The 25,140-nt window shown below is 35.4% G+C and overlaps 2 protein-coding genes across 6 annotated transcripts in view; one reads left to right on the forward strand and one right to left on the reverse strand.

Annotated features, from left to right (window-relative positions):
- LOC138706053 (potassium voltage-gated channel subfamily KQT member 1-like) overlaps window positions 1-25,140 on the reverse strand; it is a 901,236-nt gene that overhangs the window by 38,282 nt on the left and 837,814 nt on the right. For all 5 annotated transcript variants that reach the window (XM_069834959.1, XM_069834960.1, XM_069834957.1 and 2 more), the window contains 2 exons: window positions 5,829-5,939; window positions 4,038-4,247 (listed from right to left, as the gene is read on the reverse strand). In XM_069834959.1, the coding sequence (XP_069691060.1) occupies window positions 4,038-4,247; window positions 5,829-5,939 (321 nt within the window). The remainder of the gene's footprint in view (window positions 1-4,037; window positions 4,248-5,828; window positions 5,940-25,140) is intronic.
- Window positions 13,510-14,601, forward strand: LOC138705662 (serine/arginine-rich splicing factor 2-like). Its single transcript, XM_069834249.1, has one exon. It carries the CDS (start codon window positions 13,979-13,981, stop codon window positions 14,429-14,431), a length of 453 nt encoding a protein of 150 aa, XP_069690350.1. The 5' UTR covers window positions 13,510-13,978; the 3' UTR covers window positions 14,432-14,601.

Here is a 25,140-nt window from a genome sequence, read left to right on the forward strand (position 1 = left end):
AATTTTGGATTATTATTACGTTTTGCTTCCTTTTATTTTTGTAATAGCCCACTGACCGACCAGCTGTATTCACACACTTTGAGCTTCTAAGTTTTTTACAAGATTTTTTTCTGTAAATTCAAAAATGCGGGTTGCTATGTAGTGAGGTAAGGTAATTGTAATAGTGGTAGTAGTAGTAGTAGTAGTAGTAGTAATAGTAATATGGTGGTGGGTAGTAGTAGCAATGGAGTAGTAGATAGTAGTAGTAATCATAGTAGTAGTAGTAATAAATGTAGTGGTGGTAGTAGTAGTAGTAGTGGTAGTATAGTGGTAGTGGTAGTAGTAGTAGTAGTAGTAGATGGTGGTGGGTAGTAGTAGCAATGGAGCAGTATAGATAGTAGTAGTAATCATAGTGGTAGTAGTAATAAATGTAGTAGTGGTGGTAGTAGTAGTAGTAGTAGTAGTGGTAGTAGTAGTAGTAGAAGTAGAAGTAGTAGTAGTAGTAGTAGTAGTAGTAGTAGTAGTAGTAGTAGTAGTAGTAGTAATTTATTTATCGACGTTTTGACTGCAAATATTATCCAGTGGTTGAAATTCAGCTCCCACGTGAGAAATATAATATTAATTTAGTAAATAATGTACGGTATTGCGTTAATTAAATCACTAATTATGAAGTCTTTCTTGATAGATAATATTTTTAGGTAACAATAAGGGTTCGTGATGAGTTTGGACACTCTGCGCTACACATCGAGTCAAGCTACACTAACAGTACAAACCAAGCAAAGAGCAGGAGGGTCTTACCTATTATAAACTATAAATTACAAGACCTGGAACTGCAACTAACTTACTACAGCTGAAAAAATTAATTAGACAGCTACAATTTCATATTCTCACTAAGTTTTTACAGATTTCTGCAGACTGTCAGAACTAGAAAACTGGCTCATCCCATGAAACTTGGGTCTCCTGCTATGAATTTGTGCAACAGAATACAGAGGAGTTTTTTCCAAAAAGAAAATCGTTTTATTTAATGTTTTTTGAACAGATTCTAAGTACAATTAAATTTAGAAAGAAATGAAAGAATCACCACGAACGTAAAATGATTTGAAAGTCATTCTAGTGGTTTACTTTAAGACAATATTTCTAAACTCAATAGGAGAGATTAAGGGCAACTACAAGAACTCGAAAATTCAGGGTATGAAGCTGCTCAACTACGATATAGTAGGTCCGTTACTTCCTGAAGTTGACAAGATATTTCAAATGTTTTATAATGAATGTTATCTGTAAAGCAACACAAACTATAGATTATTGGTTGGTTTATTTCGAAATATTATTTAGTATTTTAATTATATTTGAGCAAACAATAATATTCAGTTAGTAATAATGTTCATAGCTTAAATAAATGAAAATGTTTTATATGAACTGCATAATTTACTACAACATAACAACATTTCAGAGTCATTATTTTAAGTTATTTGTGTTTCATGACAAAATAATCCGAGTCTAGAAGTTGTGGTGACTCCCAATGTCAAAATTTTCACCACAAATTGTTACGTTCCTTTATTTATGAATTATAAAAAGAGATTCATTCCATACCTCGTTATTAAGAAGTCGGATCTGTTGACTTTAGGGGATAATCAGGAAATTCAGTCCTTTTTCTAACATCTAGAGAGTGACTTTATAATTCAACTTTAAAAACCCGAAAGTGAAACGATAAATTCCAGGAATAATATCAAAATGAATAATTTCGAGGGAAAAATTGTTCCGGGGCCGGGCATCGAACCCGGGACCTTTGGTTAAACGTACCAACGCTCTCCCACTGAGCTACCCGGGAACTCTACCCGACACCGATCCAATTTTTCCTCTATATCCACAGACCTCAAAGTGGGCTGACAACCGTCAAGCAACCAACATTTGAGTGCACACTAACTCTGTGTGACTTTAAATTGTGGTTTTCTGTTACGTACAGTGACGTGTATTATGCAAATTAAGCTTTCAGGAATAACTCCCTGTAAAGTTAATTTGAACAATTTTTCCCTCGAAATTATTCAAATTAACTTTACAGGGAGTTATTCCTGAAAGCTTAATTTGCGCAATATCAAAATGCATGTTATAGAAAGAAAGGTTGTTAGTCAATACGCTATGAGCAGTCAATTTGACAATACCTGTTCAGACAAATTGTCTCACTGGGGAAGGTGCACTATTATTTTAAGATATTTCAGAATAATAATACACGTATTGATAAATATTTTTTGATCACACTCTCTAAGAACTAATTTTTTGCCTTTCCTGTAAGACAGGTTGCAGGATAGAGAAATGGACAGCTTTAAGTGTGATGAACGATGATTCATTGTAAGAACCAATTATTTTAACGACCTTTGCTATATGCAACGTCTGGTAGTTATCATCATCGAGGTTCTCTGTTAAATGTTGCACTTTCAGAGAAAACATGGGAAAGGTTTCTCTACTGTACACAGTTCTGGTGTCCAAGCATGAGTACTACAACTTTGTAAAATACGATAGTAAAGGAGCCACAATCATGCAGCATAACAACTATTTGGAAACGATATTACAGTTACACACCATGCAGCTGACTGTCTCAATGAAACCCAAGTTTCATGGTTTACAAAACTGACATTTTGCTGCTTTTAAAAAGTTCCTTGCAAACATTACGTCAAATTTCATCTAACCACGTCTTTTAACTAAAACTCTATGAAGTGTCAGATAAACTACATTTCTAAAACGGGATAAGATTAGAAGCAAATTACAAATAATCGAAGGAGACCTGCTCTGCAGCTATACATTTTCCAAGAATCTTATAAAATCTGCTGAGAAATGTATCCCAGTCCTCATGGTAGAAGCATATTTTCTAAAAGACTAAACTGTATTGGATTGAAATAATTTATATGCTTTTCTTATTACAAATATAACTATTACTATTATAAGTACCATTACTAACCTCATAGTCACAAATTTTTGTGTTCATGGAGAATTTGATGATTGTAGAAATGAGGTGATATTAATAGTAGTATTAGTGGTTGTGATGATTGAGTAGATAATTGAAATAGTTCATAATGGTACAGGTAATGGTAATGGTAGTGAAATTATGATGATACAGGTAACATTAGTAGTTAAGACAGGTAACAAATTTAATGATAAGATTATGGTACAAGTGGCAGAAAGTGATATTGATACGAATGGTAGTGATAAGATAACGTTGTGGCTGATGATGATTGTAGTAATGTGATGGCGTTGCGGATAATAGAAATAGTAGTGCTGTTTTGATGATACAAGTGACATTAATAGTAAGGACAAGTAACAACATGGTGATCTGACTATGTTGCGAGTGATTGAAATGGTAATGATGTGATAATGTAGCGAGTGGTGGATATGGTAATAATATGATGACGTTGCGAATGGTTATAATATGATGGCGTTCCTAATTATGAAAACTGTAAAAACATGGTGATGGAAATGGTAATAATGTGATTACGTTGTGAGTGATGGATATGGTAATAATGTGATGAGCTGATGACGCTACGAGTGATGTAAATGGTAACAATGTGATGGCACTGCGGGTGATGTAAATGGTAATAATGAGATAACGTTAGGGATGACGGAAATGATTGTAATGCGATGATATTGCGGCAGATACGTAGAAAAGTACGGTAATGATATGATGAAGTTGTGGGTGATTCAAATAGTAGTAATGTGATAATATTACGATTATAAAAATAATAGTAATGTGATAATTGAAATAGTAATGTAGTAATGTGATGACGTTTTCGAATGATTGAAATAGTAGTAATGTGATTGCATTATGATGAATGAAATGGTGGTAATGGGATTTTTGTGTAGGTGATATAAGTATAGGTAGTTGTATATATTGTGTTTGTGGAATAAGTGATAACGCAGTTTTTGATGATAATACTGCCTAATTGATGATGTAGGATATAGTGATTGTGTTGATGTTGGGATAATCTTAGGTATGGTATTGGGAAGATAATGGTAAAGTTTTAATGGTATAGGTAGTTTGTTGGTGATGTTGTAATGGAAATACTTACTTTGCCCAAGGGCGTCGATGTGCTCTGGTTCTGCTGATTCACGTCCTTGATGTATATCTTCCACGTGGCGATGCTGTTGAACGACTTGTCAGCCGCGTAGCACCGCCATAGGCACTGTATAAGCATGGCAGCAGCCGGTATCTGGCGGTTGAAGTGCTTCTGACGCTGTTTTTGTTGCACTTTGAGAGCGAATCCCGATCCCAGAATGCCCTGCAAGATTACAGTATACAATATAGGATTCCATTTCATTTAGAATTTAAGTAAATCGAAACAACTGATTTTAGTTTTGTAATTCACATAGTACATAATAAAAGAAGTACGCATGTGCAATCAGAGTACTGAGACAATATGGATTTTGGGACCAAAAATCATAATTAAAAAATTATGGGAGCAATTTTTAAATACAGTTGTAATGTTGTTAAATGGGCATACCATTAATCGAACGACTGGTATGTTAGAGAGCCGCCTTCGAAATAACAGCAAATGGAAAGAGACAAAAGCGTCGGTGCACATGATAAAACTGTTTCTTCCGTCATAATAACCTATACAACATAATACCGGTGATTTATAATTATGGTGCATCAGCAACGATAAACTGTTTGATTTAATATTCTTCTCCAGGAAACTAACTTAAGGGAATCCACTTGTCAAATATTCTGCGATTCACATAACCATTGTATTCCTGGAATTGGATGCTTGCCATTAGGTAAAAGGTTTGCGGATTCAAGGCCTAAATCAGTTGGATTAATTTAGAAAAATTCATTACATTACATTTATATCAAAATTAAATGGGCTATTTTACAATTTATTTATTGATAATTAGAACAAGTGCACAAATGAGAAGCATGCATTTGTTTCTCAGGTGTCTTAATTTTACCATTTGTTACATAAAATATGTTTGAACGATAAGAAATTTCCTCTCAGACGATGTTCCCATTCACATTACTTTTTAGTAGCACTGCTGAGTCCTCCTCGCAATTGCGGTAGGATCTATGGGAGAGTACGGTTAATAGCCTACTTGCTTCTTCACAAAGCTCCACACAAAAATTCAACGGAGTGAGATCTGGAGACTTTGGAAGCCACGAAATTGTCTCACTTTTCAGATTCAAGCATGATTAAAAAAAACCTATCGCTTCATGATCTTAATTTCAATTCAGGAATCCGCCCCTAAGCACGAGTTCTACCCTTTCAGGGGCGAGCTAAAGTTTTTCTGTTTATATTGTACTTTATGTTTAAATAAATAAATAAATAAATAAATAAATAAATAAATAAATAAATAAATAAGTAAATGAATGAATAAATGAATGAATAAATAAATAAATAAATAAATAAATAAATAAATAAATAAATAAATAAATAAATAAATAAATAAATAAATAAATAAATAAATAAATAAATAAATAAATAAATAAATAAATAAATAAATAAATAAATAAATAAATAAGTAAATAAGTAAGTAAATAAATAAATAAATAAATAAGTAAATAAATAAATAAGTAAATAAGTACATAAGTAAATAAATAAATAAATGAATGAATAAATGAATAAATAAATGAATAAATGAATAAATAAGTAAATGAATAAATGAATAAATAAATGAATAAATGAATGAATAAATGAATAAATAAATAAATCAATGAATGAATAAATAAATAAATAAATAAATAAATAAATAAATAAAAATATTTCTCCTAACGAGTCACTGATCGATATATTTACACTATTCTCATAGTTCTAAGTGTACTAAAACATACCAGTACTCTAGAAGTTAGTTTAGGAATGTTTACTTACGGCAGGGAGAGCGAAGAAGGAGATGGCAAAAACACTGAAACAAGACGCAACAATTTTTCCCATCCATGTTTTGGGCACTGTGTCCCCGTAGCCGATTGTTGTTACAGTGATCTGAAATCAGAAGAAGAAAATGAGTTAATACGACGAATGGTAACACTGAATGATTGAATGGATATCAACAGGAAAAACCTGAAAGAAAAGTGTGAACTTATTTCTACGAGTTCAAAGACTTAACATTAATATGAGCATACTCCCACCGGAAGCAGGAATGTTTAAGAGGAAGAAAGGTCGACAGAGACGACTTTGTTTAAAGAAAAGTAGATCTAAATCTAAACCTAAAATATACAAATAGGGTGTTTCATAACATGTGGTATCCAGTTCAGAGACGGATTCAGAAGATAAAAATAATAGTAAACGTTCGTATAAACTTAGGTTCGAAATAGCTTTGATTCTATAATTTTATATTTGAGTAACAATGTTAAGTTATTAAGGAAATGCTCAAAAAGAGATACATGCACCTCGATACGAGCCCTGTAATGTATTATTTCCTTCCCGAGAAAAATGTATTTGATCTCTGCGGATGTATGTATGTAGTGTTTGTAATTTGCATGACACCCATCAAATGGGCTGATGAAAATTCTCACGTTACTGTTAAATTATGTATGAGGATGTGTGTATCCAGTCCCGCGCCGTGACGTCGCGGTCTAAGGCATCCTGCCTAGGACTCGCGTTACGGAATGCGCGCTGGTTTGAGTCCTCATGGGGGAAGAAATTTTCTCATAAAAATTTCAGCCAGTGTATGGGACCGGTGCCCACCCAGCATCGTGATGCACTTGGGGAGCTACGATAGGTAGCAAAATCCGGTTGCGAATGCCAGCTATATAGGCTGGGGGGATCATCGTGTTAACCACACGATACCTCCATTCTGGTTGGATGATCGTCCACCTCTGCTTCGACATGTGGGCGTGAGGCCAGCAGCCGGCTGGTCGGTCTAGGCCCTTCACGGGCTGTAGCGCCACGGATTATTATTATGTGTGTATCCAATGCCTACCCACTTCATTTACGTGATTCGAGTTCCGCATATTGCAGATAGTCCACACCTGTGGAGTAACGATCAGCGCGTCTGGCCGCGAAACCAGGTGGTCCGGGTTCGAATCCCGGTCGGGGCAAGTTACCTGGTTGAGGTTTTTTCCAGAATTTTCCCTCAACCCAATACAAGCAAATGCTGGGTATCTTTCGGTGCTGGACCCCGGACTCATTTCACCGGCATTATCACCTTCATTTCATTCAGACGCTACATAACCTGAGATGTTGATACAGCGTCGTAAAATAACCTAATAAAATAAATAAATATTGCAGATAAACACCAATAATGAAGTACCCCTATTTAATATATGCACAAGAATAATTGACCATAATTTAATCGGCCTGTTATTCTGAGAGACTGACATGATCACATTGTAATATTAAGAGAAAATTTGAACGAATATCACGTCACAAGTAGTTCCTGCCTCAGTTTAGTGTTGTTAGAAACTTTTTGAATAACATAATATAAATGGATTAGTGGTGGAGAACCTATTGTCTGACATGCACGCTCTCCGGATGTGAATTCACTTTATTTTTACTTGTGAGGCTATCTTAAATCGACAACTATAGAGAATGTTGGAATATACTCGTATTTATATTGAAGTAATAATTTTTGAAATACATATCTGAAGGCTACCTCTGATTGAGGCTCTGGGTGATATGTAGGCTACATCTATTATCATTCATTAAGGAGATACGAGTAATAACTCCATTTCTTTAAATGGCAAAGTGTACTTTCTTACTCATGGAGTCCACCGCTGTGGAATAAAGGTTAGCATGCCTGAAACGAGCAGGGCCGGGTTGAAATCCTGGTTGTGACAAGTTACCTGGATGAGGTTTTTCCGTGGTTTTCCCTCAACCCATTAAGAACAAATGCTGGGTAACTTTCGGCGCTGGATTCTGGACTCATTTCGCCGGCATTATAACCTTCATCTCATTCAGACATTAGATAACCATAGTAGTTGATAAAGCGTCGTAAAATAACCAAATAAATAAATAAATTTACTCATGGAATAATTTAGCATCTTGAAGCTTGTTAAAAAATGTATCATAGTGTATCATTTTAATACACAAAACATTGAGGGGCGCAAAAGAATTTAGAGTTCATAATGTACGTACTTACTGCAAGTTCGAAGTAAAATAGCACTTTGTAGCACTTTGGTACGCCTACTAGTAAAACAGAACATTTACATGTCCTGCTCTAATAGTGACCATTGAAATTTATGAATAAGTAATCTTTGAATGAATGACTCCATAGATCGTTCTAGTGTTGCCTGCTGAATGGATGTAAAAGCATGAGTAATACGCTGCTGCATGTCCTCTGATGTTGCTGAAACATTTCGATAGACAGCGTCCTTGACAGCTCCCCAAAGAAAAAAGTATAATGGCGTAAGGTTAGAAGAACGAGCAGGTCAACTAACTTGACTATCACGTCCAATCCACCTACCAGGATATTTTCTTAAGGTGTTTTGTGCTGGGCATCCATCATTCTAGTACCACATAGCAATTCTGTTACTGAAATGTAGGTCTACAAAAGATAAAAAAAGATAATTCTTACGAACCTGACTTATCGTCTGCCATTTAGGTACCATTAATAAAATTAAGCCCAATAACGGTATTGCAATGCTACAAAATGTCTTTTTATTTCGGACTTGCAGTAAGCACGTACGCTATGAGTTCCATATTCTTTTGCACCCCTCAATGTTTTGGTTATTAGAATGGTACATTGTGATTTATTTTTGGACAGACATTGAATAGGTAGAATGTTTCATTGAATAAAATGTAGGCTACATGGTGTCTTTTAAAGAAATGAAGTCATTACTCGTATCTCTATAATGAACAAAATTATGAGAAAGATATGCCAGTGTATTAATTCTCCATTGTACTTAACTTTTGTTTGAAACAATTTTCATTTGGCATCTGAGAGAAAAATTATTTTTGGGCGAGTAAGATAAATGGAACATCGTGGCTCCAATCGTACAAGCCATCTCTAGCTGTCCCAGTACGATATGTCGAAACCTTGTCAAGAATAAACTAACACATTAAAATAGACGATTACGTAGTCATTAACAAACCTTACACTGTATCTCAAAGCATAGCACTTTATCCACACAGAAATGTAACGGGAAGAAATAACAAAAGGAAGAGATCAATATTTCATGATTACTGTTACAACTTTCTGACAATGACTGAACGAAACTCGTTTTCGTGTAAATTGTTCATGTGATCCGGCATGAAAATTTTATAAATTGAAGTTAATGGAATCCGAAGTAACTAGAGCATTACAAGAGACAGGATGTTCGGATCATTTTTGTATTTTCATCTAGTTTTCAGGTTCAAGGAATCGAATTTGTGACGTTGATCTGTAGAAGTTTCTACACCACCCTGAGCTGATGTAAACAACACAACTTGTATAATACGCGACGTAGTTAACTTCATAGATAGCTATTCTGCATAATGCGCGACGTCACCAGCAACTAACCCATGATTTTCACTCTCCCGCATTAACACGATAATTTTAGAGGCGATCGCATAACTTTCGTTTTCGATATTGTTCCCGTCCATTATGTTGTTGTTGTTGTTGTTGTCTAGTGCCTTGCATTTGGCAATGAAGCCATTAGCAGTCGTGCTTTCCAATACTTTTGAACTGTAGTTTCTTCTGATCTTAATGCTTCACAGGTCTTCAAGTGGTCTTCATTCATTTCTGCTGGATCGTTACACAGGACACATATGGGTGAAGCTGAGATACCTATTCTGTAGAGATGACTTGCTAGACAGTCATGATTTGTCAATAGTATGAAGGCTGCAACTGCTGTTTTCCTTGGTCTCTGGGGGATTATATCTGGGTTGGAAAGTAGTGTAATCCATTTCTTGTCTTTAGCATTTGATTCTGTTTCTTGTAGGTATGAATGAGAAAATTTTGTAGTGATCAAGCGTTTTATTGAGGAATATGAGAAATTAAATTTAGATTTTTGTTTTATTGTTGTGCCTTTCTTGGCAAGTGTGTCTGCGGTATATGTTTTTTGGCTGCTGTCAATAATATTTCACAAATTTTTTTATTCATTTCATCTGTTGACTTGAATTCTGATTCTAGTAGTATATTACACCTCCCTTCTATCTCATTTTGGAAATTGGACCAATCTGCTTTTTTAAAATTCCAAGAAGTTTTTATTTTTGGTTTATGACTTTTATTTATTAGACCTGTTATGGAATTTATGGTGATTCTGTGGCCTGAACCTGGGTCTTCTATTATTTCTCTTTTTGTATTGTCAATTATATCAGATGGCACCATCAGGAGATCAGGATTTGTACCAGAACCATTATAATGAAGGTAAGTAGATGGATCATTTGGATTAAATATTAATTCCATTGTTGATGAGTTTATTAGATCTTCTATGACTCTTCCTGCTGAATTTATATCTCTGTAGCCCCATCTAGGGGAGTGTGAATTAAAATCACCTATTAAAATACTTTTGGGTTCTATGGGGATAGAATTTAGTCTAGTTTATTGTCCATTATTATTATTATTATTATTATTATTATTATTATTATTATTATTATTATTAAAAGGGATATTCCCTACAAAATTCCCATTTCCCACATTTCAGTTTTCGTAGGTTCGTAGGCTAATGCTACATACTCTCTGTGATTGTCTGCAAGACGTTCAGTATTTCATTGATAATGTTGGACTCTTGGTAGCACTGTATATACAGAATTGTCCACTTTGGTTGCGAATATTATTTGAATGTCCGAACAGCCTTCGGGTTAAGCGAGGCAGCACTTCATTTAGCTTCAGTTTGAAGTTAAATGGAGCCTTTCCCGTAAACTCATTTGTTACGAGTGTGTCTATATATTTCAACATTCATATTACTTTGAAATGCTAATTTTGTAAATAGAATACTAATATTATAAATGATTACAATGTAACTTTTATGTAAATTAGTGAGTTTGTCAGGTTAAATATCTTCTCTTTTCCATATTTGTGATATTACTCCCTCTTTCTTTCATTCTTTCTTTATTTACTTCCCTCCTTATATTTTTTATCACACGAATAGCTGTTTCATGTGAATTTGAAAGTATTTGCATGCAATCGGATGTGTACCTGTCGAGCGAGCTAACGGAGATCGGATGTAAAATATAGTGTCCCAATATAATGTACTCTCATTTTAAGTGATAATATCACAAAGAAAAATTATGAAAGATTTTTTTTCAGATGCTTGTAGCAGTTTATACTGCCGTAATAGGCTATGAAGCGTGAGTTCGTTTCTTTGTAGTAATAATAAAATCTGCCAGAAGGCACAACAATGCAATCAAAAATGGCACAGCCACATTTATTGAACAACGTAACTGGATTCTTAAGTGCTATCGAAAAACGGAGAATGTGAGTGAGTAGCAACCACGTAGGAAACTGAATTTGTAATACCAGCACCTGCACGGAGAACATTAGCCTAGATTAATATATATATATATATATATATATATTGCTCATCCCTATGTTAAAATCGGTAGCACTCTGAAGAGAACAATCGCCAGGATCGCCACTCGTCCGCCGTAAACGAACACGAGATGACAGTACAGTCACTAATGCAATTAAAATGAGAGTTATGACGTGACTCCTTATGTAACAACTAGATGGCAGTATAGTAAACCTGACAAAAGTTGTTACCGTCAAAGCCTATAAGGCCGAGCAATCTGGGTATATATGAAGGGTTCAGAGCCATATCGGGCCATGCGCCGTTTATTAAAAACGGATCAAGCAATGGTTAAAGTTAAGTAAATACCATAGTTTAATGAAAATTGACATATTTAGTTTTAATGTGCATATTTTATATTACTTGCTATATGTTTCGTTAAATTATGGTAATCACTTAATTTCAAACCTTGTTTTCTCCGTTTTTAATAAACGGCGCTTGGCCCACTATGGCTCTGAACCCTTCATATGATCTAGGACATTAGAAAGATTTGTTTGGTCTGTTGAAGCCACTTTTAAACTTATGGTACTGTTAACCGACATAGTTGTGTGTACTGGTCTAATGAAAACCCACACGTAGAAGAGCGAGCGAAGAGGGATAACAGTGTGGTTCGGCCTGCCTTTTAGAGGAATGACAATATCACATTTCTCTGAAGGGGCTGTCATAAGTTCCGCCTATTTAAGAATGTTGCAAAATATTATTCCAGCTATTAATGACCTGTTTCTCAAGCAGGATGGTGCTCCACCAGACTACCATACCGATGTGAGAAATTTTTTTTGCCACTTTTCCCTGAAGGTAGATAGGATGATGACGAAATGTGGAGTATCTTTTTTGTTAACAGAACAAGTGTTAACTTAATAAACCAAACACAGATCAATCAAGTACAGCAGAACTGTGGTTGGACACCTATATTTCTCCAACTGTCACATTAACAGTAAGACTAGGAATTAGGGAGTACATAAAACCGAACTCATGCTTTAAATTATATTTTCTATTTACAGTGAAGTGATTTTAAATTTCAATGGGTAATCGAACTGCTTAAAAATGTGATACAATGCAAAATTTAAATCAATTCGGAACCTCTATATCAAAATGGTCGAAAAGCAGTGGTTACAGTGTGGATGTAAAAATCATATAATCTAGTGTGTATCTTAAGAGATAAAAACGTATAAATTAATGTACACGTATGCGAAATGAAGGATCATGGAAAGTCATACAACATTTTAACTCAATCTCTGTTCTAAATGTCTAAGCAACGATACCATTTCCTTCAAGAACTGGGATACAGTTACAGATAAATTGCTACGGATCAGTCAATTAACCAGATGGCTAATTATTTCTCATAATGATACTGGGTTCAATTTCCAACAGATTCTCTGAAACTTTTAGTGGATAATTACATTGTTTAACAGGTTTCCACCCAACTACTTCATATTATCACCAAACGGCCTTTCTGATTACAGTAATTAAATAAGTATAATTACATTGCAGATAAACAATTCCTTCGTGTTTAATTTTCACTTCCGATTATGTTACGTATAATTCGCATTTACAAATCAAAGGTTTTTCACAGCCACGTAGTAGACAGAACTAAGAAATAGAATATGGTGGACAGTAAAGCTTAATATGATCACTTAGGAGGAAAAACAGACGAAGACAAAATTCATTTGTCTCTTGTGCAATCCACACATAACTTTGTATGGATTTATGTGCTGGTTATGACAAATAGTGCTTAATCATCATACTGTAAGCGATTGTGCATTCTATTTTACGTTCCAATATTATATTTCACGTTGTGTGTCTTAAACATGGTATAGAATACCAATTTAACGAGACAGTAGGTATTTACATTTTTTATCAAATCTAGAATAAAAATTAATAAATTCACACACAACTCTGTGTTCACAATATTCCACTCATAAATTAATTATCCGACTATAATAATTCAGTTATAATAATTACAAATTCATAGGTCTTTGAAAGTTACGTTACTTTTGTTGTATGAACATAATTTTTCGATGTAATGAAACATTTGTTATTAAATACAACATGTTTCAAAGTTACAGTATTTTTTATAGAGCTTTAATGTATTTTCCTAATTAATTTTTTTAATACACCTTAAAATTGAGCTGTTGCTAAGTAACGTTAATATGACGTCAGAATCGTGTGTTGAATTTCATCCTCCTTTCTCACTGTCTGGAATAAATTAATATATTTTGTTTTTTTATAAGATTCCTCTCACTTGCACAAGGGTCATTTACATCACCAATACTTTTATGTCATGTTCTCATATTTTCATATTATGACACAGTCACAAAATAATTCTTCACCTATACATCCGTTGATTTTGAGGAATGCATACTATTCAAGACTTCTTGAAATCATTGTATGTAGTGTTTTCTTGACAGTCCGGGACAAATATTTAAATACCTGATAAATTTTCTTCACACTTTCGAACGCTATAAGGCAAAATGGTTTCCATTGCGAGATAAATTCTTTGTTTGTCAGTTAACTACGCATATTTAAGGTCCTGTCTAGCTTTGCTCCAGAATACATCATGTGCTAAAACAGAAAACTCAACGATCAACGGAGATGGAAGCTCCAAAGCCAATGCTATTGGTGATATCGGCCATCAAGGATCTACGAGATCCCAACGGTCCTACTCCGAAGGAGATTGCAAAGTATATCATGTCGCGCTACCACACTGATGCCAGCAAGTTGAAGCGGCAGGTAGACACGACCTTGAAACGAGGAGTGACCTACGGAATCCTGAGGACCGACAAGGGCCGCTACCAGCTCGAGGATCTGGAGAACGGGTCAAAGCACATGAGGTCAAACAGATGTCGCCGCTCTCGTTCTGGACGCAGGCACAGGAGGGGAGGACGCCGGAGTTCTAGTCGCAGGAGACGTCGCCGCTCTAGTTCTGGACGCAGGCACAGGAGGGGAGGACGCCGAAGGAGTTCTAGTCGCAGGAGACGTCGCCGCTCTAGTTCCAGAAGCAGGAGGGAAGGGCGTCGACGACGCAGCTCTCACAACCGCCACTGAAGGCGTTCTCGCCCCAGGAGGTACCTGCCTACCAGGAAACGAAAGAACGTCTCCGAATAGAAGTAGGCGTTAGCAGCGGAACTGAGTCAACCAGAGAACCAGTTGTGCTTGTATGTTCAACTAGCACCTACCTCCTCTGTTGGTTTTGAAAAAAAGTTAAACATTTTGTACCAGATTCTACTGATCCAATAAAATCTTATAATTTATTTTATCTGTTTTATTTTATACTCCATGTATCTTTATGTAGAAATGAACTTAGTATATTAGGTTTGTAGGCCAATACTAGTGAGATTTAAAAATATGAGAATTACAAAAGTAATCTTCAGTAATTTAAGAAAAAACAACAAGGTGACAATAGGAAAGTATATGTATATGACATAAGAAATGAACGCAAGTTACTACTTCCATTCATGAATAGTAATAAATAGGACTATTTTACAAAAAATATATGAAAACAAACTGAAAGTATAAATGGAAAGTATTATGACCTAGAGTTTTGTAAAGATAATGATTAATCATCTGGAATTTGGGATAAATAAGAACAAGTCCGAACAACTAAACCGGCAATGAACACGAAAAAAATGACGAGATCAACAAAAACTAGAATGATGACGGCAGAAAACCACGAACAGCCGGAAAGGAAGGCAGACGAGAAGAAAAATGTGCGAAGTGATGCACAGGTAAATCAAAGTACAACGCCAGGAAAAATGAAGAGGATGAATAGAAGAGTGTAGGCTTCTGTAGACGTCAGCTATAAAACAAATGTTGGATAAAGATGGGACCAGATCATCAATACTAAGACAAATATCACCAGTATGAAGCAACGCAGGTAGGTAAGACAAGAATAGTAACATTTAATGAGGCGAAGAGCAAAATCATGAGTGTGACACGGGAAAGCAACAAACTGAATGGGAAATTAAGATTTAGTGATGGGGAGGAGGAATGTGACATGTAAAAACAACGAACTGAGCGGAGAGACTCAGCAAGTAAAAGCGAAAAGGAAAGTACAGAAAAGGAGAGTGGAGTAGAAGAAATGGTGAGGGAAAACATCAGAAATATGGGAGAGGGGAATAACAGTAGCAATAAAGACAGAAATATAGTAGAAGAGTGCAAAAAGGGCTGTCCCTATGACATTGAAAGTGATGCAGGGCTGTGCAGGTAGGAGAAGTGAAGGAGGAGCTATCGATGGAAACGGGTAAACAAAGAGAAAAAGAAAAAAGGTGAAGATTTCAGGGAGTTTTAGAACAGAGTTCTAGTTGGAGTAGAAAGCAGTTTCGATGAGTTAATGAAAATGTTTCGTGGGGACAGGAAAATAAGGATTAGTAACAATTATTAGTAATAGTAAAGATAGATTGATAAAAGATCATGAAAGGAGTTAGTAAAATTATACAATCCCATACTAATAATAAAACTGTAACAAACATTTTTCTGGTAATTCTCGCTTTTGCACAAATAAATGATCTAAACACGTACAATCAACCTTTCTGAGACCGAAAATCGTATTTTTGAAATTTGTGTGTGTGTGTATGTGTGTGTGTGTGTGTGTGTGCGTGCGAGCGTATGTACGTATGTGTGTACAGTATATATGTATGTAAATAAATCGAAATATCTCGCTTATTGCTGATTTTTTAAGAAAATGTTACATTACAAAAGTTGCTTTAAAATGTTTCTGACCAATTTTATTCCCTGCAAAATTTTGATAGGGCTAATATTTAACGAGATATATGAGTTTTAAAATAACAATGCGTTTTATGTTATAGCTACCTCAATCAGACTAATACAATGAAGTGAAAACAAATGACACTGCGTTTAAGGCGGCCTTGCACAAGAAAAGGAAGATATTCGTTTAATACTATTTAATATCGATATAATTGTATTTTTTAACAACATTAATATAAGAAGAGTGTGTGTTTGCATGAAGTATAATCCCAGAAGCTAATTAACCAATCTGAATAATTCTTTCACCATTGAAAATTATACATAAGATGGACATAAGCTTTGTGTCATTACAGAAATTCCTGAGTGAATCGTGGATTGGGCACAAATGCATTATAAGGTGGGGCTAAAACATCCTTACGCACACAAAATGTATACTGTTGAAACTAAAGATGAATGACCAATATATAGTTAAATTGAATGCTATTTTAAGGTAACAAAATTTGATCTTTGATTTGCGTTGCGTTTATTTATGAACGAATGAAAGTCAGAGATGGAATAATTTTACAAATATACACGAGGCATATATGTAGTATTATTATTGTATTTAATATCGATATAATTGTATTTTTTAACAACATTAATATAAGAAGAGTGTGTGTTTGCATGAAGTATAATCCCAGAAGCTAATTAACCAATCTGAATAATTCTTTCACCATTGAAAATTATACATAAGATGGACATAAGCTTTGTGTCATTACAGAAATTCCTGAGTGAATCGTGGATTGGGCACAAATGCATTATAAGGTGGGGCTAAAACATCCTTACGCACACAAAATGTATACTGTTGAAACTAAAGATGAATGACCAATATATAGTTAAATTGAATGCTATTTTAAGGTAACAAAATTTGATCTTTGATTTGCGTTGCGTTTATTTATGAACGAATGAAAGTCAGAGATGGAATAATTTTACAAATATACACGAGGCATATATGTAGTATTATTATTGAACAAGATGCTGGTAAACCGACTATTGATAAAGAGAGCCTACACGTAACTAGTAATGATAATGAAGTTAGGTTAGTCAACTTCGCCACATCAAAAAATTTAATTGTGAAAAGTACAACATTCCAGTGACGGCTGAAGCCACTTTCTCTGAGTAGTGCCAGAACGTTCAAGTCAGAAACGAAAAGTGACGGTAATGTATCGTTGCAATAGAATCCACACCTGATAATAGTAATGAGTACTGGATTCATTTAAAAAGTTGAATGCAGACAATAGCAGAAGAAACAGTAGGATACAGAGAAGTGTAAGAATTAAGAAACATTAGTTTACAGGGAAAATGTTGGAGAAGATGGAGGAGAGGAGAAAATGTAAAACCATCAACACAGAAGAAGGTAGAAGAAACTACAGGAAACTAAACAACGAACTAAGAAGAGAAACTGATAAAGCAAGAGAAGCCTGGATGAAAGAGAAATGTAAAGAAATAGGATCTAGATAGAAAAGGAAGATATGATTTAATGTACCGCGAAGTAAAATGTTTGAACTTCACAAATAAGAACAGGAAATTCATTTGGTTGACAGAGGATGACATCGGAAATGAAATAACATACAAACAAGGAATAATATAGAAGAGTTATATGAACAAGGAATCGTCCAGATGACTTAGATACAGAAGACAAAGAAGCCGTATCAAAAGACTAAAAAGGATTTTATATTTTAATAGAAGAAGTTCCTAGATGTTGATACAGCGTCGTAAAATAACCCGCCCCCCAAAAGAGAAGAAGTTGAAATAGCGCTTAAGGAAATGAAGAATGGGAAAGCAACAGGAGCTGATGGGATCCCCATTGAATTAGTGAAATGCTTGGGTGAAGACAAGTAGAAAATTCTATCATTATGCAACGAAATATATGTGAAAGACGAATGGCCTGAAGATTTTACGGAGACAGTGTTGATTCCAATACCGAAAAAAAAATAATGCCAAGAAATGTAAGGAGTTCAGAACTATCAGTCTAATATCGCACTCGGCGAAGATTCTCTTGCGAATACTGAATCGACGTTTATATTCTAATATGGAAAAATGGAAAAACAGTTGGAAGAAGAGCAGTTTGGCTTCAGGAAGGAAAAAGGTACGAGAGATACAATTGGACTGCTACGGACAATCGGCGATTGATACAGCTTCGTTAAATAACCAAACTAAAAAAAAACAATCGGTGAAAGATACCTAGAGAAGAATAAAGAAGTGTATGTAGTATTTGTGGACCTAGAAAAGGATTTTGACAGAGTGGATTGGAATAAAGTGCTGGCGATCCTAAAGAAAATAGGCGTGGATTGGAAAGAGAGAAGACTTCAGTAATGTTTATATGAAACGAGTGAAAGTCAAGATAGGAGAAGAAATGTCAGAAGAAAGTGAAATTGGGAGAGGAGTACGTCAAGGATGTCCTTTATCACCTATCCTGTTCAACATCTAATTGGCGGATTTAGTAAAGAACTGTTTTCAGAACATGGGAGGAGTGATAGTAGGAGGAAGAAGAATAAAGTGCATAAGATTTGCTGATGATATGGCGTTGTTAGCAGAAGAGGAGACGATACTAAGGATTGTGCTATTGGAGCTTAATGACAGCTGTGAGCAATTTGGGATGAAGATAAATGCAAATAAGACAAAGAGCATGGTCATAGGAGGAAGAATTTAGAAGATAAACTTGTGAATTCTAAATGAACCAGTAGAGCAAGTGGACAGCTTCAAATACTTGGGTTGTACTATAAGCAGTAAAATGAGCTGCTGCCAGGAAGTCGAATGGAGGACAGAAATGCTCTAGGAAGATTTTAATAGAAAAAGGAGCATCTTCTGCGGATCTCTTGAAAAAAACTAAAGAAGAGACTAGTGAACTGCTTTGTATGGAGTGTGGCACTGTATAGGGCAGAAACATGGGCATTACGACGAAGCGAATAGAAGCATTTGAAATGTGGATATGGAGAAAATGGAACGTGTGAAGTGGACAGACAGAATAAGAAATGAAGCTGTATTAGAAAGAGTGGGTGAAGAAAGAATTATGCTGAAACTGATCAAGAAGAGGAAAAGGAATTGGTTGAGTCACTGACTGAGAAGAAACTGCCTACTGAAGGATGCACTGGAAGGAATGGTGAACGGGAGAAGAGTTCGGGGTAGAAGAAGATACCAGATGATAGACGACATTAAGCTATATGGATCATATGAGGAAACAAAGAGGAAGGTAGAAAGTAGGAAAGACTGGAGAAAGCTGGGTTTGCTGTAAAAGATCTACCTCTGGGCAGAACACTAAATGAAAAAAATATCGAGAACGTTGGAATGCTCCGACGAGCGTCGAGCAAGATAGGCAACAAATTCGACAAATAGATACACTGAATTGTTTTAAGAAGTGAGATCTGTTATAAGGCACTACAAGTCTTGTATTGAGAAATGAAAGAGCTAATTTTTAGCACTTCCGTTAGAGGTAGGTATATTGTATCTAGAACACAAAGACAAATGACACTTAAAAACAAATTGATTTTAGCCACAAACTCATAGGCGTGAAATTTTTCAAAATTATTTTTAGACTCTGAATCCTTTAGTAAGTATATTCCATAACTATCTCATGCTGTCTCCTTTTAGAGTCCTCACTCGTGTCGGATTTCGAATATACTGGGTGGCACAAAAGTCACTTTACACTATTAGAGTGAGATCGGGTAAATGCAGTGTTTATAATAAATTGTATTCGAGTTTTTATTAACAATAAATTTATTATTATTTATTTCAATGGCTGCACTCCGTCATATTACTCTAAGATTAAAAACTTGATCCAAGCACACACGAACATCTCTAGGATAATGGAAGTTCACCGCCATGGAGTAGCGGTAGCATGCCTAACCGTGAAACGAGTGAGCATGGGTTCAAATCCTGGTTGGAACAAGTTACCTGGTTGAAGTTTTTCCGGGGTTTTTCCTCAACACATTAAGAGCAAATGCTAGGTAACTTTCGGCGCTGGACCCCGGGGTCATTTCGTTGGCATTATCGCCTTCATCTCATTCAGACGCTATATAACCATAGCAATTGATAAACCGTCGTAAAATAATCCAAGTTAATAAGTACAATATTGTACCGGAAGTAGAAGAAATACTCCAGGCACAAAGTAGGTAAGAAACATATTCAGACAGGATTTCATTTTCGCTGCCAACATTGTACCAATTCTCAGTTATTATAACTTCAAGTACAATATTGTACCGGAAGTAGAAGAAATACTCCAGGAACAAAGTAGGTAAGAAACATATTCAGACAGGATTTCATTTTCGCTGCCAACATTGTACCAATTCTCAGTTATTATAACTTCTTCACCCTTTTGATGTAGGCCTATGGGTTTATGTGAAAATGAATTGAAAATAATACCCTTCCGATCTGTATGATAGGATTTACAAGTTCTTCCAATGCTAATGGGAGTATCTTCAACTGAGAAGGGGATGAATAAATGTTTCTAAATATAATGTTTTTCTTGCTATGACGCAAAATGTTAGAATTGGAAGAAGAGGCTAGTATTCCATGTTCGGTAACGCCCCTGTTAACGAGTTGTCATTATAATTGGGCAATTAGGCTCTCTCTTTTGCATGCAAGAATTTTGAAACTCATATTAAATTGAAACAGTAACTTCAAACACTCTTTTAATTACGTTATTCATTAATATAATTATTTTAATACTATGTCGGCACATAATACTGACTTATCTGAAAAATACGGTGCACGAACAGTACAAAACACACTATACATGCAAAAAAGGAGAATTTCACCTGGAATAATGCATTATAGCGTCTACATGACAACTATAGCATCGTCTCTTAAAAATTTTTGGTATCGAGGACGAAGAAAAGTGGAAGTAATTTCAGAGTTTTTTTTATAGGGTCACGTATTTTCAAACATGCAACAGGAGTTACCTAAGGACATTCTAATGAAAAATATAAGTCATAATTCGCAACAAGAACGTTACGTGTTTCTTTAGCCTTTACAGGGTTATAGGTGCAAATCGCAGGGGGTGACTAGAGGATGCTGGAACAAGGCAAAAAATCTAATAAACATAGATACGGAAACCAACAGTTTCCTAGATATGTCATCACTAGGGTACGGATTTTTAGGTCGTTAAAATGTAATTTTAGGTGCCTAAAATAGACTTAAAAGTGTAGGAAATAGTCTCTAAAGAATTGAAAAGGGCTCTAAGAAAAAATAACTTTTTCTTCAAAAACATGTTCCAAATCATCAGGAATTCATTTATAGAATTTAATAATTTTAAATGCTTATACACCGTTATCACCACTACTACTAAAAGTACAAGAACAACAAATACAGTACCTAACTATTTATATATAAACTAAACAATTAAATGTGAAAAATAAGTTTTAGACATAAATTCAGTACACAAACATGCCAAATATAATCAATTTTTACTAAGACTTGTCCGTTAATGTTCATAATTAGCTTCACAATAAATTACTAATGCTTTTTCTAAATTTTCAACTCAAAAGCAATGCCGTCTCTCACTCAACACAATTTGTAGCCTATGCTGAAAACGAACGCTCCACATCCGCTGAAGTAACAGGAGCGTATTTCAATTTTTACACTAGTTGGACAGGAATGTTATACTATAAATCCATGTTCTTCCCAGCTAGGATATCTGAAGCAGTACGCAGGTCCTTCAGCCCTACATTTCTCTGCAGAACTTGCTCCAGATTATCCCGTTTTTCCAACAGAACCAGCAACACATTTCTAATTTAAAAAACAAATTTTTGGAATAAGAATGGGTGTTTTGACCTATTAGAGATAAAACATACTTAATAGGTCAAAATAGGCTTTGTCGACAAAATAGGTATTTTAGGTGCTATTAAAATACCAATTTTAGACATAGTTTTATGATACACATGTACTTGCAAGTTTTTATGAACTTATTTTTTAAGGATTAAAATATGGTTTTCCCTAAAATCCGAAGTCTAGTACGCGACATTTTGGATAATGTGCCTCTTTGCGAAAGGCAGCTACTGTAGTACTGCATGACAAAGCACTGGCTCACTTTCATTTGAACGTTCGAGAGTTCTTACGTACAAGCTTCCACAACAGGTGTATCGGCCAAGGCTTACCATACCATGGTCTCCCAAGTCTCCCGATTTCAAGCCATTAGATTTTTATGTTTGGGAATATTTGAAATAGTAAGCTTATGTGTATTCCAGCACTGTTGATAATGTTAACGAACTCCGGGAATTAATTTTCAATAGTTGTCAATGCATTAGAGACACGCCAAGAATATTCGGACGTGTACGATTGTCTAAGAGGAAACGTGCCGATGTCATATGAATGGTGGTCATAATGAGTACATGTTCTAACGCTCTCTTCTTCCAATGTATATCGGGTGTTATGTTAGCCCGAGTAGTACTTGTACTGACGAGGCATAATAAAATCCCATACAATTAGGAAATTACTAGTTTCCGAACCTTTGTTTACTAGGACTCTGCCTTGTTTCATTGTCCTCTATTCACCACTGCAATTTGTAGCTGTAATTATGAAACGCACTTTATATCAGTATTAGTTCATACCATAATAACTAAAGCACCATATACTATATACTGGGGGAACCGTAAGGAATGTCATTAATTTAAGAGGGTTTTCCTTGATATATTTCAACGAAAACGTTTAATACAATTTTGCTCGGTTTTGTTTCCTTTTCGAGATAAAAACTGTTTTATACGAAACATTTCATAGCGTGTTTCGGGGAAGCCATTGATTTAATTCCCAATATCCTCAGTCAATTTAAGAGGGCAGAGTATTATGATAATGAATGATTGAAAGAATTATAGTTTTATCCTTTAAATGTGCTGAAATCTGATACGAACAAATGTAACATTTTAAAATCCCTTTTCAGAATGAAAAGTTACATTGATTCGGATCAAATTTCTGCACATTTAAAGAACAAAACTGAAGTTCTTTCAATAATTTATTATCATAATACACTGCTCTCTTAAACTGACTGAGCGTATTGGGAATTAATTCAGCAGGTTTCCCAAAATACTCCATGAAATATTTCATATAATACAATTTTTATCAAGAAAAGGAAGCAAAAGCGTGCAAAATTGTGCTATATTAACATTTTGTGTTTGAAATATCTCAAATAATAACCTATTGAAATTAATGACATTACTTACGGTTCTCCCATTTATCTTGACATTATTCAGCGTGGCAATTAATGTTTCTATATACTCCTAATTGAACCGTACAGCAAACTAAACATATTACATTTTGTCCGACAGAACAAAAAAGTTCTCCTTCTCATTCTTTACGAAACCACCTCTTACTGCTTGTAGAGACAGTTTGTAGAACGATATGATACAGCCACTGCTTGCCTTCAGTACGTGAATGAAACACACAGCAACGTACAAGAAACTCCTCGTACCCGTTTGAATGTCTGTGATTACAAGATATAATCACGACACCCGCTTTGGTCACCGCTGATATAGGACAATCTTGGCCAGGTCATCTGTCAACAGTTTTAGTATCCCTGTAACGTCTCCATAGTCTACTGATAACACTTTGTGAGACACTAAGGGCCATATTCATAGACATTCTTAGCGCGGGCTTCCGGTAGATGATCAGCGAACTAACGTTTTTCGTATTCATAAACCAGTGTTAGCGATATGACATGATAAGAATCCTGTACAAGTAATCACTCGATAGCCGGGGCTAGTTTAGCACGCTCGTAGCGCGGGCACCCCTAGTCCTTGGGCTATACCTACGTACTGCTGCGTCTGTCTCATTTGTAACATGTCGATGGCTCTCCAAGCAGAATTTGTGGCTAACTGGCGATGTCAATCCATGGCAGGCATGTTAAGTGCCGGAAATTGTAGCCTTTGAACGAGGTGCATCAGTGACGTAGAATCTCAGAATCACATGCAGGTACATGCTAAAAAAATATTCTACGTCACTGTTGTACCTCTTTTAAAGGCTAGAAATGCCCGCGCTGAACATTCCTGATCCAAAGTATGGGTATACTATCAACACGATGTGAGATTATAAAGTAAACAACTCCTAAATAGGAAGAGGTGTGGGATCACCATCGTATGATCAGCATTTCTATAGCTGGTTGGCTGATTTAACCCCGAACCTCAACACTACTACTTTAACTTAACGGTGTCTTTACTATCCTGCTTTAGGTTTGCAGAGTTGCTATCAGATGACGTCATAATCATATTATTTCTTAATTTTATTGAGCAGTGTATTATCTTCAAAGGAAGATTATACAACTACTGCCCATAAGAATTACGAACGTGTGAAACTGACCACGTAACCCATTGCATGAGATCAGTTTCATACAGCTGCTTTCATGAAACTTATCGCTTTAATGAAATCTACTTAAGATAGCGGTCTCATTACTCGTTTTGTTCTGAGCAATGTTCGTAAAGTGGTCAGGAAACAATTTTATTGCTGATGGTTTAAAGAAACGCGTTACTGATAGAGAAAGAGAAAACTGGGTCGGCCTAAAGCAGACAAAGCCAGGAAGATTCACTTTTCTGTAATCGCAACACGCCATAAAGTCTATACCTGGAACTGGTAACTTACGGAAGTAATTTATTTGCCATTACACAAATACAGCATGTGGGCATGAAATGTAAATAAGATACAATAATATACTAGAAGGAGGAAAGGAACTGGCCACGCTATCACATTATCTCCTGGCTTAGTTGTCTTATGTCTTATTCGTAATAATTATAAGGTTTCAAGCAGTCTTCGGACTACTGACTAAACATACTTACTTACTTATTTACTGGCTTTTAAGAAACACGGAGGTTCATTGCCACCCTCACATAAGCCCGCCATTGGTCCCTATCCTGAGCAAGATTAATCTGGTCTCTATCACCATATCTCACCTATTGACTAAACATACAAATCATAATAGAAACCTCTTACTGACGTGTGATTACAGAGGTTGAGTATTCTGTACCTGGTATAAAGCTATGAAGAATACTTAGGCCTATATAATAGAATATCTAAAGGTGTCGTTTTGA

This window comes from Periplaneta americana, chromosome 9, assembly GCF_040183065.1.
Source record: "Periplaneta americana isolate PAMFEO1 chromosome 9, P.americana_PAMFEO1_priV1, whole genome shotgun sequence".
Classification (NCBI taxonomy): Eukaryota; Metazoa; Arthropoda; class Insecta; order Blattodea; family Blattidae; genus Periplaneta; species Periplaneta americana.